The sequence below is a fragment of the Scyliorhinus canicula genome, chromosome 7 (genome assembly GCF_902713615.1).
Source record: "Scyliorhinus canicula chromosome 7, sScyCan1.1, whole genome shotgun sequence".
Classification (NCBI taxonomy): Eukaryota; Metazoa; Chordata; class Chondrichthyes; order Carcharhiniformes; family Scyliorhinidae; genus Scyliorhinus; species Scyliorhinus canicula.
In genome coordinates, this window is record NC_052152.1 from 9177443 (window position 1) to 9193504 (window position 16062).

The 16062-nt window shown below is 44.7% G+C and overlaps 1 protein-coding gene across 3 annotated transcripts in view; it reads right to left on the reverse strand.

Annotated features, from left to right (window-relative positions):
- LOC119968726 (SAM domain-containing protein SAMSN-1-like) overlaps positions 1–16062 on the reverse strand; it is a 143049-nt gene that overhangs the window by 122707 nt on the left and 4280 nt on the right. For all 3 annotated transcript variants that reach the window (XM_038801364.1, XM_038801363.1, XM_038801365.1), the window contains exons 2-4: positions 14852–14992; positions 6522–6571; positions 167–207 (exon numbers count right to left, since the gene is read on the reverse strand). In XM_038801364.1, coding sequence (XP_038657292.1) covers positions 167–207; positions 6522–6571; positions 14852–14992 — 232 coding nt within the window. The remainder of the gene's footprint in view (positions 1–166; positions 208–6521; positions 6572–14851; positions 14993–16062) is intronic.

A 16062-nucleotide genomic window follows, 5' to 3' on the forward strand; every position in this document is an offset into this window, starting at 1 on the left:
TCAGTCAGTAAAACCATCCTCATTCTCACCATTCTCTGAGTCAAGGTGTAATGGCAAAAGGGTTTCAAAGGTTTTTGCTAAGCAAAAGGGTCATTGAGTTCCAGGACAAAAGGGTTACCACTTAGACAGACACAGATACATGTTTAATAAAGGCATAGCTACAAACCCAAGGATGCACCATCAGACATCGGCCTCTGAGTGGAATTTCTTTCAAAAAAAGGTATTGAAACAGAAAATTAACATTTGACAATTAAACAAGATTGGTGAAACTTGTTGTTTTAGGATGAATGTAAACATATAAATGTGGAAGTCTTTTATTTATACCTTTTATAATTGACATTATTGTGTCAGGTAATAAGTTGGGAGGTGGGCTTTACAGCAGGACTCATTGCAAACAGAGTCTACTTTACAGCAAACAAAGCTGATCCACTCAGCAAACAGTCTACAGAGTCTATTCCAACAGCACACTACAGCAAACAGGAAACAGAGTCTATTCCAACAGCACACTACAGCAAACAGTCTACAGAGTCTATTCCAACAGCACACTACAGCAAACAGAAAACAGAGTCTATTCCAACAGCACACTACAGCAAACAGTCTACAGAGTCTATTCCAACAACACACTACAGCAAACAGTCTACAGAGTCTATTCCAACAGCACACTACAGCAAACAGAAAACAGAGTCTATTCCAACAGCACACTACAGCAAACCGTCTACAGAGTCTATTCCAACAGCACACTACAGCAAACAGGAAACAGAGTCTATTCCAACAGCACACCGGAGCAGACTACACAGCCTGATTGAACAACACACCAAAGCAAACAGTCTATTTAAATGGTGAACTACAGAAAATAGTCCACAGAGTTGGTTTAAAAATTCTCTCCAAGCTATAGAAAACGGGACTCATTAGGTCAGCAATCTTTCCAGATTAAAATAGTCTCATTTTCTAGCACAAATGCAGTGAGTGGGGGATAGCTACAGAAAACAAACTGCACATAAAATCAATCCACAGTCACTCACAACAGCTTGATCTCTCGGTGTGATTGCAGTGAAGTTATCTATCCAAGAATCTTGGTGTCATTCCAGGCAGCCTTAAACAATTATACCAATGACAATTCTTCAAGCAAGGTGAAGGGGGAAATCATCCATTGTGCATTAAGGCAAAAGGGTTAATTCTGACCAGTGGCAGATATGGGAACCTGAGCATTCTCCCCACTATTATGGTCAAGCGCAACTCCCACCTGCTGATCCACAAGGCCAAAGGCCCAAACTTCTCAGATGTGGGCAAGGCTCACTCCCTGTCCTTTACCATCATTGGGAATGATTGATGGTGATGTTTGGTCTCCTTGGAGTTGCTGTTTCACTTTGCAGTGCTTTTAACTCCCTGGACGAGCACATCGGCTCTAACCAGGGACGAACCTAACAGATTCGTAATCACCTCTTAATTTGTAACTGGTCAGCCAATGTCATTTGGAGCCCTAATCAATTGGTTCTTTTTCTTTCCAACACACTTCACTGTGTTGGATCTCCAGCATCATGAAAGTCTTAGCTTGTGGCTGAGCTTTGTTGTCATCATTATTCACTTGATCCATCCAACCAGGTGTTATTGCCAGGACTTAGGTCAATTTGGTTACATCCCGACTTCATCCCAGCATCGAAATGCTCATCCTTGCTTTTTAACTTCCACAGTTGAGTGCTCTCTAGTCTGGTCTGGCAACCACCACACGCTCCATAATCTGCTGGCCATCAGCCATTCAGCACACTGCTAGCAGACCTACTTCAGCTCCCCAGTCTGGTAACTCCTCAAAATGTATCGCTCCCTCCCTCTGTAACCTGCTCTCGTCTAACAAGTAGACCCCACCCTCTCCAGAATTGTCCGTTTCACTGTCTCTAGCCTTCCATGTGTCACCCTCGCCCTCACTCACCTCCACCATCCCCCCACCCCACCCTCCATTTTCCTCACTATTGACAGCCAACAAGGCCCCATTATCTGGAATTCCTCCCCAATGCTTACTCTCTGTATCTCCACACCACTGTCCACCTTGAAGAATTTCCTTAAAATAGCCCCTCCCTGCTTCCTTTGATTTTGGGCACAGCTCTTCAATCTCCTTCTTTGCTCAAGGCAATTTTCTTTTTTCCGCTGATATAGCATTTCAAACATGATTAAATATCCCAAGGCTCTGAGAAAAACTCCTGGATGCTTTCTGCATTAAGGGCACTATATAAATACAGGTGCTATTCTTATAGAAAGAAAAAAAACTAACACGCTCAAAATTAACACAAAAGTTTGACCTTAATTCAAAACGCTCCCACTGAATCATAGAATTGTATTGCACTGAAGGAGCCCATTCGGCCCATCAGGTTGAAGGCTACTCATTTGACGAGCAATCCCGTTAATCCCTCTCTGCCGCACTTTTCCCATACCCCTGCAATTTTATTTTCCTGTGAGTATTTGTACACTTCCCCTTTCCAGGCTACTGTTGGATCTGTATCCAGCACACTTGCACATGATGCATTCCAAATCATAACCACTCACTGCTTCAAAATGTCTTCTCCCAAGTTGCTTCTGGTTCTTTTAGGGGCTGGTTTAGCTCACTGGGCTAAATCGCTGGCTTACCAAGCAGGACAGCAGCACGGTTCGATTCCCGTACCAGCCTACCCGAACAGGCGCCGGAATGTGGCGACTAGGGGCTTTTCACAGTAACTTCATTGAAGCCTACTCGTGACAATAAGCGATTTTCATTTTCTTTTATTTCGTTTCATTTTACCACAAGACAATTGAGCAGAAGTAGGCCACTTGGCCCATCTAGTCTGCGCCACCATTCAATGAGAACGTGGCTGACCTGATACAATCCTCAGCTCCACTTTCTTTGATTAAAATTCTGTCTCTCTCAGCCTTGAGCATATTTGACAACCCAGCCTCGACAGCTCCCTGCGGTAAAGAATTCCACAGATTCGCCAGTCTCTGAGAGATAAAATTCCTCCTCATCTCTGTCTTCAATGAGAGACTACCTTACTCTGAGATGATGCCCTCTGGTCCTAGACTCTCCCAAAAGAGGAAACATCCTCTCAGCATCTCCCCTGTCAAGCCCCTTAAGAATAGTATATATCTCAATAAAGATCACTTCTCATTCTTCTAAACTCCAACCCATTCGACCCTCTTCTCTTAAGGAAATCCTTGCAAAACCAGGATCAACCTGGTGAACCTTTCCCGGACTGCCTCCAATGCCCATTTATCTTTCTTTAAATAAGAGGACCAATCTGTCCACAGTATTCCAGGTCTAACTCGAGCCTTGTATAGTTTTAGCAGGACTTCCCTATTTTTATACTCCATTCCCTTTGAAATAAGGGCTAACATTCCATTTACCTTCCACCTGCTGAACGTATATGTTAGCTTTTTGTGATTTATACACGAGGACCCCCAAACCCCTCTGTGCTGCAGCTTTCTGCAGTCTTTCTCCATTGAAATATTATTCAGCTCCTTTATTCTTCCTACCAAAGTGAATAACTTCACATTTTCCAACATTATATTCCATCTGCCAAGTTTTGCACACTCACCTAAGCTGTCTGTGTCCCTCTGTAGACTCATTGTGTCGCCCTCACCACTTCCCGCCTTCCCGCCTATTGTGTCATCTGCAAACTTGGTAATAGTACATTCACTTCCCTCCTCCAATCATCAATCTATATTGCAAATAATTGTGGCCCCAGAACAGATCCCTGGGACAATCCACCAGTTACAGGTTGCCACTCTGAAAATGCTCCTCTTATCTTAACACACTGTCTTCTATCAATTAGCCAATCCTCTATCCATGATAATATATTACCCCCTAAAGAATGGGCTCTATCTTATTAAGTATCCTTTGGTGGAGTACATTATCAAACCCCTTTTCTAAATTCAATATATTAAACCATTGGTCTCCCTTCATCGACCTTGCTCATTACCACCTCAAACAATTTTAATAAATTTGTCAGGCATGATTTCCCGTCCATGAAGCAATGCTGACTCTGAGTGATTATTAGTTTGTATTTCTAAATGCTCTGCTATTACATTTATCATTACTCTAACATTTTCCTAATGACACAAGTTAAGCTAATTTTTCCAGAATTTAAGGAATCTTCGCAAATTACTAACATTGCCTCCACTATCTCTGTTGCAACTTTCTTTAATATCCTGGGATGCAACCCATCAGGTCCAGGAGACTTATCCGCCTTTAGCCCCATTAGTTTCCCCAATTCTTTTTCTCTCGTGATTGTTATTATATTTATTTTCTCTCTGTATTTATTTTCTTCCCCTCCGCCCACCACCCCCCACTCCTCTGCGCTTTGATTAACTACTTTTGAATGTTATTCGTGTTTCCACCGGAAGACTGATGCAAAACATTTGTTTAACTCCTGCCATTTCCTGGCTCCCCATTATTATTTCCCCAGTCTCATTCTCTAAGGGGCCTATGTTCACGTTGGCCTCTCTCTTCCTTTTTATATATGTAAACAAACTATTTCTGTCCATTTTTATATTTCCTGCTAGTTTCCCCTCATAGTTTTTCTTCTCCTTTATTTTTTTGGTCATCTTTTGTTTGTTTTTAAAACTTCCTTAATCTTCTTGGTTTACCACTAATCTTTGCCATTTTATATGTTTCTTCTTATGGTTTAAAGCTATCCTTCATCTCCCATTCCTAGAAACCTTTTTCCTCACTGGAACATATCTCTGTTGTGAGTTTTGAACTATTTTCAAAATGTCTGCCATTACTGATCAGCCCTCTTTCCTGCCAACCTCCTTTCCCAGTATACTCAAATCAACTCTACTGTCATCGCTTTATCCTTACTTACCCTTATTTCAGTGTAGCACAGTTGTTTCTGACCCATGTTTCTCACTCTCAAATTGAATGCTAATTCTGCCATGTTATGGTCACTGCTTCCCAGGGCATCTTTTACTCTGAGACTGTTTATTAAACCTGCCTCATTACACATCAGCAAATCCAAAATAGCCTGATCCCTGGTTGGACCCACAACATATTGCTCTAAGAAACTGACCTGAATACACTCGATGAATTCTTCCTCATGGCTAACTCTGCCAATTTTATTTTCCAGGAGAAAAAGAATTGGGGAAACTAATGGGGCTAAAGGCGGATAAGTCTCCTGGACCTGATGGGTTGCATCCCAGGATATTAAAGAAAGTTGCGACAGAGATAGTGGAGGCAATGTTAGTAATTTGCAAAGAATCCTTAAATTCTGGAAAAATTAGCTTAACTTGTGTCATTGTGAAAATGTTAGAGTAATGATAAATGTAATAGCAGAGCATTTAGAAATACAAACTAATAATCACTCAGAGTCAGCATTGCCTCATGGAGGGGAAATCAGGCCTGACAAATTTATTAAAATTCTTTGAAGTGGTAATGAGCAGGGTCGATGAAGGGGAACCAGTGGTTTAATAAATTCCAAATGAATATTAAAGACACCAATGATTAATGTACTGTATTTTATACATGCCTTTTTTTTCTCCTGATTTATTCTCCATCCTACAATATAGCTACTGTTTGGGGGCCTGCAGACTACCCCCATCAGTGTCTTCATCCCCTTATTATGTCTTATGTCCACCCATATAGGTTCTACATCTTCCAATCCAAGGTCATTTCTTGCTAATGTATCTATTCCATCTTGTATTAACAAAGCTACCCCGCCATCATTTCCTCCCTGACTTGCCTCATGAAAAGTCACATACCCTGAATATTTAGTTCCCTATTTTGCTCTCCTTGTAACCATGTCACTGTAACGGCTAGCGGATCATACCTATTAACCTTAAATTGTGAGATGAATTCATTTATTTGTGCCGAGTGTACGTGTATTTAAGTAAAGAAACATTAATTTTGCCTTGTTAACATTTTTCCCCTTTTGACCCCATTTGTTTCTTTTTTTATCACTTTGAATCTGTACATTTTGGCTATTGGCCCATCAGCCACTGGAAGCTGCTTCTCCTTATTTACTCTACGTGAACACTTCAATATTTGAACACCTCTTTTGAACCTCCTTGTAGCCTTTTGAGTTTCAAGGAGAACACGACCAGCTCCTCCAGCCGATTCACGTCACCGTAACCTCTCATTCCTGGATTCGTTTGTCAAATCCTGAGTACCCCAATTCCCTTGGGAGGGATTTCCAGGCCTTTACCGGCGGCAGAATCGCCTGGTCCGGCTGAGGGTGACCTGCCCGCCCCCCCCACAGATTCCCCGGTGGTGGAGGGCGCAAACAACAGAAAACCCCGTTGATAGCGGCGGGTCTAAAAGATCTCGCTGCTGGCCAATGGCAGGCTGCCTTTGCCGCGCAAAACACGCCATGTGGGCGGGGGGGGGGGGGTGCATAAATTCCCACGGCTCGATTCAATGGGGACGGTGACCTGTTCGAAGCTTACGGTTCACATCAGCTGAGGTCTCAGTCGGATATTCTGAACTATAAACCTCGCCTTCAAAACTAGGATAGCTTCAGCTAACAAACAATTTGCTGTGAAAAGCAATAAATTCAACTTACTTTGCCTTTTTCCGTATTTTTGTCTCTAGCTTGCTTGCTTCAGAGAACTCCTAAAAATAGATGTAAGTGTCATATTGTTACATGCTTTTAAAAGAGCAAGGAACTATATTATTCGGCACATGTACGCGTAAGTATCCAGGTCTCCCCATTAGCCTGTGTACTGAAGGACAGTGTATCATTCCGCAGCACGTGGTGCAATCTGAGAAATACATTGATTGATTGCTTGATTGATTGATTTATTGTCACATGTACTGAAGTACAGTGAAAAGTATTTTACTGCTGCCAAGGGAACATACACAGTACGTACATAGTAGACAAAAAAAGAATAATCAACAAAGTACATTGACAAATGGTATATTGACGCACAGTGATTGGTTACAGTGCAGGACAAGGGCAAAACAAAGCAAATACATCAGCAAGAGCAGCATAGGGCGTCGTGAATGGTGTTCTTACAGTGAACAGGTCAGTCCGAGGGGGAGTCATTGAGGAGTCTAGTAGCTTTGGGAAGAAGCTGTTCCTATGCCTGGATGAGCGAGTCTTCAGACTTCTGCCTGATGGAAGGGTCTGGAAGAAGGCAATGCCTGGCTGTGAGGGGTCACTGACAATGCTGACTGCCTTCCTGAGGCAGCGGGAGGTGTAGACAGAATCAATGGGAGGGTGGCAAGCTTGTGTGATGCGTTGGGCTGAGTTCACCAGACTCTTCAGTTTCTTGTGATCTTGGACTGAGCAGTTGCCATACCAAGCTGAGATTCCATTAGATTTCAGCTTGCGTATCTGTGTCAAACAGTGTGATTGTTTGAAACTTCTGGGAACCACGAGGTATAAGAGTTAGTGACCAGTGAAAGGGTAGCAAAGCCTATCATGAGACTTAATGGCATTAAACCATCAAGTCTTGTGGCGGGTTTGTGAATTGGAGTTCAAGTCATAACCAGGGATTTCCCACTGAAGCCACCACACGTTGCTGGGAAATCTGCGGGAGAGGGTTTGCTGCCAGCAGGGAATGTGGAACGCACCGGCCGGAGAATTCAATCCCAGATCTTGCTTAATTTGTCATTTACATACCTTTTCCTTCTAATGTCTTCAGTGTATATTCGAGAGCTGGGTCACAAATCAGAGAATCATCCAACAGAGAAGTAGGCCATTCAGCCCGTATTGCCTGTGCTGTTCCTTTTGACAGACTTTCCAATTAAAAATAACCGTAAGAAGGTGGTGGTGAGCTGCCTTCTTGAACCGCCGCAGTCCCTGAGGTGTAGGTACACCCACGGCGCTGTTAGGGTGGGAGGTCCCCGTTTGTGACCCAGCGAATGAACGGTGATATATTTCCAAGTCGGGGTGGTGCGTCTTGGAGGGGACCCGTGTATCTTCTGCCCCTGTCCTTCAATAAGGTAATGATTGTGGGTTTGAAAGGTGCGGCTTGAGAGGCTGAATGGCCTGGTCTAGTTCCTCATTTTTCAATATTCAGGGCTAACCGAAGAGATTTTGGTCAAATATAGCGGACAGCACTTGAAGCGTTTGCATTTTTTCTTGCAGCTGCCTTTTTTTTCATTTTTGGCAAACGTGTGAGATTTATTTTTATGCTGCCTTCTGAGAGAGTGGTGAAGAAGAATAAACAACTGAGAAAGGAAAAGGACAATAGGTGATCTGATACCGCAGTTCTGAGATGTGCCACATGGCGTGTTGCTGAGACACTATGGCCCGGATAGGAACCCACTTCCTGCCACATGAGGAATTGGCTGCCCTCTGTGAGAAAGGTTACATGGGCAACAAGAAAGCCCCATGGATGCCCTTCCCACCTCACCGGCAATTGAGGCCCTTCAATGGCCAATTAACGGCCACTTAAGCGTCTCAGTCCACCACCACTGGTAGGCACCCAGTACACGGGTGGGGGTTTCGTCATATGGAAAGCAAGACATGCCAACTCTGGCCGGTTTGATCGTTCAGTCCTAGAGAGGGGGAATGGGAGGGGGAAGAGTGATTGGGTGGGGTCCCTCATTCAAAGATACTCAGCGCCTGATTGAGGTGCCCTGGGTCCCCCCCTTGGCGTGAGATCACGGGTGGGTGCCGAACCACCGCACCTGTGGCACTGCCATTCAATAAAGATATTGGCCGTTGATTTGCAGACAGCTCTTCCACCTCTGGGTTGATTGATCCCAGGGCAAGGCCCTTCATTGGCCTGTCAGGCACAAGATGCAGCAGGCCTTCCCTATGAGAGGCGTTCATAGGGCTCTCTTCGATTCTCCAGTTGGTGGCCAAGATCCCCATTGCCTCCACAAGATTTCACCCACACTGTGGGCTTCTGACACACAGTCTGACAACAGAGTTCAGAAACCCGCAGGGAAAATCCTGCCCTTCATGTTGCATCTGTGTGAAAATACACGCCGGTACTGTGATGATTGGTAACAAAATACATCAGTACTTTACCAGAATGAATACCAATTGTCTTGGACAAACTAGAATGAAAAATAGACTTAAATACCGGGGTCATGATTAAGAAGTTTGTAGAGGGTACTAACATTGGCCGTGTGGTTGATAATAAGGAAGAAAGTTGTCGACTGCAGGAAAATATCAATGGACTGGTCAGGAGGGCAGAAAAATAGCAAATGGAATTCAATCCAGAGAAGTGTGAGATAAAGTGTGAGATAAACAAGGCAAGGGAATACACAATAAATGGCTTAACACTGAAAAGTGTAAAGGACCTTGGAGTGTGTGATGATATGTGAACTATCATCTATGTATATAATATAATAACCAATCCATACGTAAATATTAGTGCCTGTATGGCTTGATTAGTATTCTAGCAACCAACCATAGGTGGAGTGACGACAGGAGAACGTTACTGGAAGATGGCCACATGGTGAGACAGGACGCATTCAAGCATCCGACCACAGGTGGAGTGACGACAGGAGAACGTTACTGGAAGATGGCCACATGGTGAGACAGGACGCATTCAAGCATCCGACCAGAGGTGGCGTGACGACAGGAGAAGGTTACTGGAAGATGGCCACATGGTGAGACAGGACGCATTCAAGCATCCGACCGCAGGTGGAGTGACGATGGGAGAACATTACTGGAAGATGGCCACATATGAGACATAGAACTTGGACAGCAGGGTCAGGCTGTAGTCACATATCGAGCAGCTCTTGAGTCAACAGTAATTAATAATAGTTAATCATAGTTGCTGACATTCAGCCGTCGTATCCAACTGTAATCTTAGTAGACATCAGAGAAACCCTTTCGTGTTTTAGTTAATTAATGAACAGTTTCGTTCATTTACAAAGCCATATGTTCTCTGATCACTTCAATTGCAAGGACCTCGCCATCCTTACATACAGAGAACATTATAGAATGAATCACTACATGTCACTAAAGTTAGCCGGACTGACATGGTTAGGATGGCACCAGGATATTTTCTTCTATGAGCTGAGGCATAGAATATAACCTTCTAACAACTCAAACAAACCATTGTTTGCAGCAAACTACCCAGCCTTCAGAACAGCGACCGCGACATCACACAACCCTGCCAGGGCAATCTCTGCAAGATGTGCCAGATCATCGACATGGATACCACCATTACACGTGAGAACACCACCCACCAGGTACGCGGTACATACTCGTGTGACTCGGCCAACGTTGTCTACCTCATACGCTGGAGGAAAGGATGTCCCAAAGCATGGTACATTGGCGAGACCATGTAACACTGCGACAACGAATGAATGGACATCGCGCGATAATCACCAGGCAGGAATGTTCCCTTCCAGTCGGGGAAAACTTCAGCAGTCAAGGGCATTCAGCCTCTGATCTCCGGGTAAGCGTTCTCCAAGGCGGCCTTCAGGATGCGTGACAACGCAGAATTGCCGAGCAGAAACTTATAGCTAAGTTCCGCACACATGAGTGCGGCCTCAACCGGGACCTGGGATTCATGTCGCATTACATTCACCCCCCACCATCTGGCCTGGGCTTGCGAAATCCTACCAACTGTCCTAGCTTGAGACAATTCACACCTCTTTAACCTGGCGTTACCCCTATCTCTGGATCTGTAAAGACGTAATTATCTGCAAATGCTCGCATTCTAAGCATTGTCTGGCATCTTTGACTTGTCTATATATATGTTTCTGGAACATACCTCGTCATTCACCTGAGGAACGAGCAGTGCTCCGAAAGCTAGTGTTTGAAACAAACCTGTTGGACTTTAACCTGGTGTTGTAAGACTCCTTATAGAATATAAGAGCAGGGAGGTCACTCCAGAACTGTCATGATTGATGAAAGATTGTTTGGCTGGTATTTTATTTCTTAGAGGGAGATTTAATTAAGGTACATAAAACTCTGAAGGCCCAGGGACCTACTTCCATGAGCAGAGAGGCCAAGTACCAGTGGGGCACAGGTTTGAAATAATTGGAAGAACGCTTACAGGGGGAATAGAAAAGAATGTTTTTTTCACTCAGTGAGTGGTGGGGGTTTGGAAATCATTGACAGAGAAGTTGATGAGGGCAGGAAACCTCATCGCATTTCTAAATAGGATGATCGTGGAATGTGACCCTAGCAGGCAGGAGAATGGAGGGAATGTATATTTGAAATATGAATTTAGAGGGCTACGGAGATAAGGCTGGGGAATGGGACCAGTTGGTTGGTCTTTTGGGAGCTGGTGCGGATGTGATGGGCCGGTTGGCCTTCCGTGCTGTAAAATTCTAAATGCATGACGTGGAAGGAGAGGGGTGGTGTGAAGCAACATATGATGCTTGGGTGTACCCACACAAGACGGACTGCAACAGTTCAAAAGGCAGCTCACCGCTGCCTCCTCAAGGGGCAATTAGGAATGGACAACCAAGCTGACCTTGCCAATGTTGAAATAAAATAAACAAAAAAAACCTACTTTCGATAAAATGCTGACATTTCTAGTTTCGGCTCTGGCTGAGCGAAGCTACTCTTGTCTCTAAATAACATCCACATCTCCTCCCATACAGAGGGACAGGAATAGGTCATTTAGCCTTTTGAGTCTGCTCCACCATTCAGTTTCTGCATGGCTGATCTGTACCTCAACTCTCTTAACCTGTTCCTCCCCCATTTTCCTGAATTCCCTTCACTTAATAAAAGGCAACATGCGGAAGGAACTGGAAATCTAAAATGTAAACAGAAAATGCTGGGAATACTTTGTAGGTCAGGCTTTACAAAAATCTGAACATTCTCCATACTCCCTCCCAGCATGCTCAGCGATACAGAGACGAATTCCAAATCATCATAGAAATCGGAGAATCCCAACAGTGCCGAGGGAGGCCATTTGGCCCATCGTGTCTGCACCAACCCTCCGAAAAAGCACCCTACCTAGACCCACATCCTATCCACCAAACCCTGTAACCCCACCTAACCTTTTGAACACTGGGCTTGCAACCCAATGTGCATTTTCCTTCCTGCTGGAGTGATCTTCCGAAAGCCTATTCCCTGGTTGCCAACAGTGAATCGGAGTGAAGAGGAGGCAGGGGAGGGGGTGGGGAGGCAGAGGAGGGTGAGGGGGGGTAATCCCATCACCAGTGACAATTCCATCAATCTCAGGGACTGACTGCCAAGGGACGGGTAGTGGGGGGGGTTAGTGCCTGGGGCAGCAATGGAAGGCTTACCTGCATAATTATGGCGACGACTCTTCAAGCGTGATACATTGGTAGTGGAACACGAGGGCTGTATCCTGAGGATGTGGAATACTCTTTATAAATGCAGGCTTGGGGTGGCAGGGTGGCGCAGTGGTTAGCACTGCTGCCTCACGGTGCCGAGGACCCGGGTTCGATCCTGGCCCGGATCACTGTTGGTGCGGAGTTTGCACATTATCCCCGTGTCTTCATGGGTCTCACCCCCACAACCCAAATATGCGCAAGGTGGGTGGATTGGTCAAGCTAAATTGCCCCTTAATTGGGAAAAAGAAGAATTGGGCACTGTGGTAGTATGACTAGAGGAATTATGGTAACTAGCAATGCTGAGAGACCATTGGTGGAGAAGGCTCGCTGCTCATTGCAGGGGGCTGGTTTAGCTCACCAGGCTAAATCACTGGCTTTTAAAGCAGACCAAGCAGGCCAGCAGCATGGTTTGATTCCTGTTCCAGCCTCCCTGGACAGGCGCCGGAATGTGGAGACTAGGGGCTTTTCACCGTAACTTCATTGAAGCCTACTCGTGACAATAAGCAATTTTCATTTCATTTCATTTTCATTGGCCCAATGGTATGTAACACTAGTCACCCATTGGTTAAAGCTGAAAGGTAGCTCCGCCCTGTAAGGCGGGGTATAAGAGCCCGTGTGTTCCCCACAGCTTCCTTTCTGTACCTGAGCTGCTGGGGATATTGTCTATTAAAGCCTTCAGTTCGGACTACAACTTCGCTTCTGTGCTCAATTGATAGTGCATCAGACACTCTAAATTTATTTTTTTTTAAAGGAAAAAAATAAATGCAGGCGCAAAGGCTTCCCTCCTTTAAAGAGCATTCAAATGTGCGACTTCAGATTCTCCCAGCTAAAATGCTGGCAACTGCTCCATTAAAGGAAAGGGCTTAAAACAAATGGAGCCGAAGGTGGAGTTGCACTGAAAGTTTAGCATCTGCAATCCACCGTTTGCACTGATGGAGAGGTTGAGAAAGGAAGACTTGCATTTATATAATGCCCTTGGACATTGCAAAGTGCCCCACAGGAAACAATGAGGTTTCGAGATGGCATCCTTCCTGGAATGTAAGAAACAGGATTTAGCGGGCTCCAGCGTACCAATTGCAATTTCCATCTACGATCTGATCGAGCAGGCTGAGCAGCCAATCAAATTGAAGAATTCTCACAGATGGCAAGCCAGGAATTAAAATGCGTGGATTATATTTGACTTTATAATCATTTTAAAGAATGCAAAATAAAGATTCAGGTATACGCATGGTATTCAAACAAACTTCGAAAAAATTATTCTTTTTAATTATTCTGAAAACCATGGATTTTTTAAATCATGGAATAGAGGAAATGACACTCCACATTTGTAAACTTTCACGGCAAGAGAGGCTTTTCAGCATTGATTTTGCATTGGAACTGGGTTAAAAGCTCAGTTATACATATTCTTCACTGTTTAGCATTTTCAGTAGTTACTACAGTGAGAAGCTCACAGCAATTCACTGGTTCTGTATTAATGGTATCTGTGAAGAGTGCAGCAGTAGTGGAGGATCAGGGTGTCACTGAGAGGATTTGCAGATTTAACTGTGCACACACAGATGCCAGAAAACTCTGTCTGTTTCATACAGAAGTGACACAGAGTCTTTGGCAACTGCAAATTCTTGGTCAATCTCAAAAACACATCACAGTTAAACTGTGTCTGAATGGGAAAGTAGTTTGATCCTTTGGAATTCTGTACAAATGAAGTGAGTGGGAAGAATGTGGATTGGCAAGGATTTCTCCATTGGGATTTCCACGAATGGGAAGGAGTTTGGTCCATTGGGATTTCATACAATGGGAGTGAATGGTCAAGGGTTTAATCAATTGAGATTCAATATGATGAGGGTGAATGGGAAGGGGCCGAGTCTTTTGAAATATGCTTGGGCCACATTATATTTTTTTAAATGTTAATAAATTTAGAATTTTTTTTCCAATTTAGGGGCAATTTGGAATGACCAATCCACCTAACCTGTACATCTTTGGGTTGTGGGGGTGAAACCCACGCAGACACGGGGAGAATGTGCAAACTCCACACGAACAGTGATCCAGGGCAGGAATTCGAACTCTGGTCCTTAGATTATATAAATTGATTATATCTGTAGCTGTATCTGCAGTCTGTGAAAACTGGGTGTTGGGACAATGAGAACAAGAATATGATAATATCCTCTGTGCCTGATTCTTGCACAGTAGTTTCAAGTTCAGAGTTCCCATTATTCAGTTCAAACTGAGCTTGTTCTGCACAATTTCAGAGAACTCAAAAAGAAGAAATATGATCTCAGAGTCATTCGAGAGAATCATTTCATTCACAGTACAGAAGGCCATTCAGCCCATCGAGTCTGCACCAGCCCTTGGAAAGTGCACCCCCCCCCCCCCAAAGCCCACACCTCCACTCTATCCCTGTAGCCCAGTAACCCCACCTAACCTTTTTGGACAATAAGGGACAATTTTATCATGGCCAATTCATCTAACCTGCACATCTTTGACTGTGGGAGGAAACCGGAGCACCCGGAGCAAACCCACACAGACACGGGGAGAACGTGTAGGCTCCACACAGACAGTCACCCAAGCTGGGATTCGAACCTGGGACCCTCGAGCTGTGAAGCAACTGTGCTAACCACTGTGCTACCGTTCCCCCATTTAAGGATGGCGCACTGCATCTTTTTCACTTACCAAGGATTCTGATTTTTGCGGCAGCCTCCATGTTGGAGTGGGGTCCGGAAGAGATGGATTAATGGTATCAGCCCCACCCACTCGATCCCTATAATCCTGGTGGCCTCGGACTGGTTCATAAAGACTATCCATGGAACCTTCCTGCACACAATGGGATGAAATCATTATGTTAAAACAGTGAGACAATGGGGTAGGAGATGAATGGAGCCACTCAATGGATGTAAATGGGTCATTTAATTTACATTCCCCGCCGATGTGACCTCAACCCTGTCGCCAGCGGGGTCGGTTAGAGCATTGTGATAGGGTCGACGCCCGGTATCGATCCCGATTTTCCCCCAACACCCGATTCTCCATTCGATCGGTCAACGCAATCCGGGGGTCGCGGGGCGGAGAATCCAACCCAAGGGCAGCGGACACATGGGAACACAAATGGAAATCTCTCACTCTGAAAATGGGGACTTAACAAATCATTCGTTTTCATTTACTTTTACTGTCTCTCTTTGATGATAAACTTTATCTTTCTTGAAATTATAGAATTCCTACAGTGCAGAAGGAGGCCATTTGGCCCATCGAGTCTGCACCAACCCTCCGAAATAGCACCCTACCTAGGCCCACACCCTATCCCCACTTAACCTTTGAACACTAGGGGGCAATTTAGCATGACCTACACACCTAACCTGTACATCTTTGGATTGTGGGTGTAAACTGGGGAACCCGGAGGAAACCCACGCAGACATGGGGAAAACGTGCAGACTCCGCACAATCACTCAAAGTTTGAATTGAACCTGGGTCCCTGGCGCTGTGAGGCAGCAGTGCTAACCACTGTGCTACTATCGCCCAAATAACACCGTTCCATTTTTTCTCTCTTCATACTGGGAATATGTTGACACCTTTCCGAGGTTCAACAACTCATTTCTCATGTGCAATACTGGGTCAATGAATGTTGCCAGGCTATTGGACCCAGGAAAGCATCACAGCCTAATGGGATCCTGATTTTATTCGGGGTCCACACAGGGGACAGTGTCTTCGGCAGGTGCAGTGGAGACTGTTCAGAGTTGGAATGCTGTTTAGAACACTTAAATATTCCTTTCAAGTTACACACCTTCCTGATTCGGAACCTTATCGCCATTCCCCCAATGTCACTGGTTACAAATCGTGGAACTGTGTGCCTCAGAGGACCGTAGTTGTACCTACACCACATGGATGGGAGT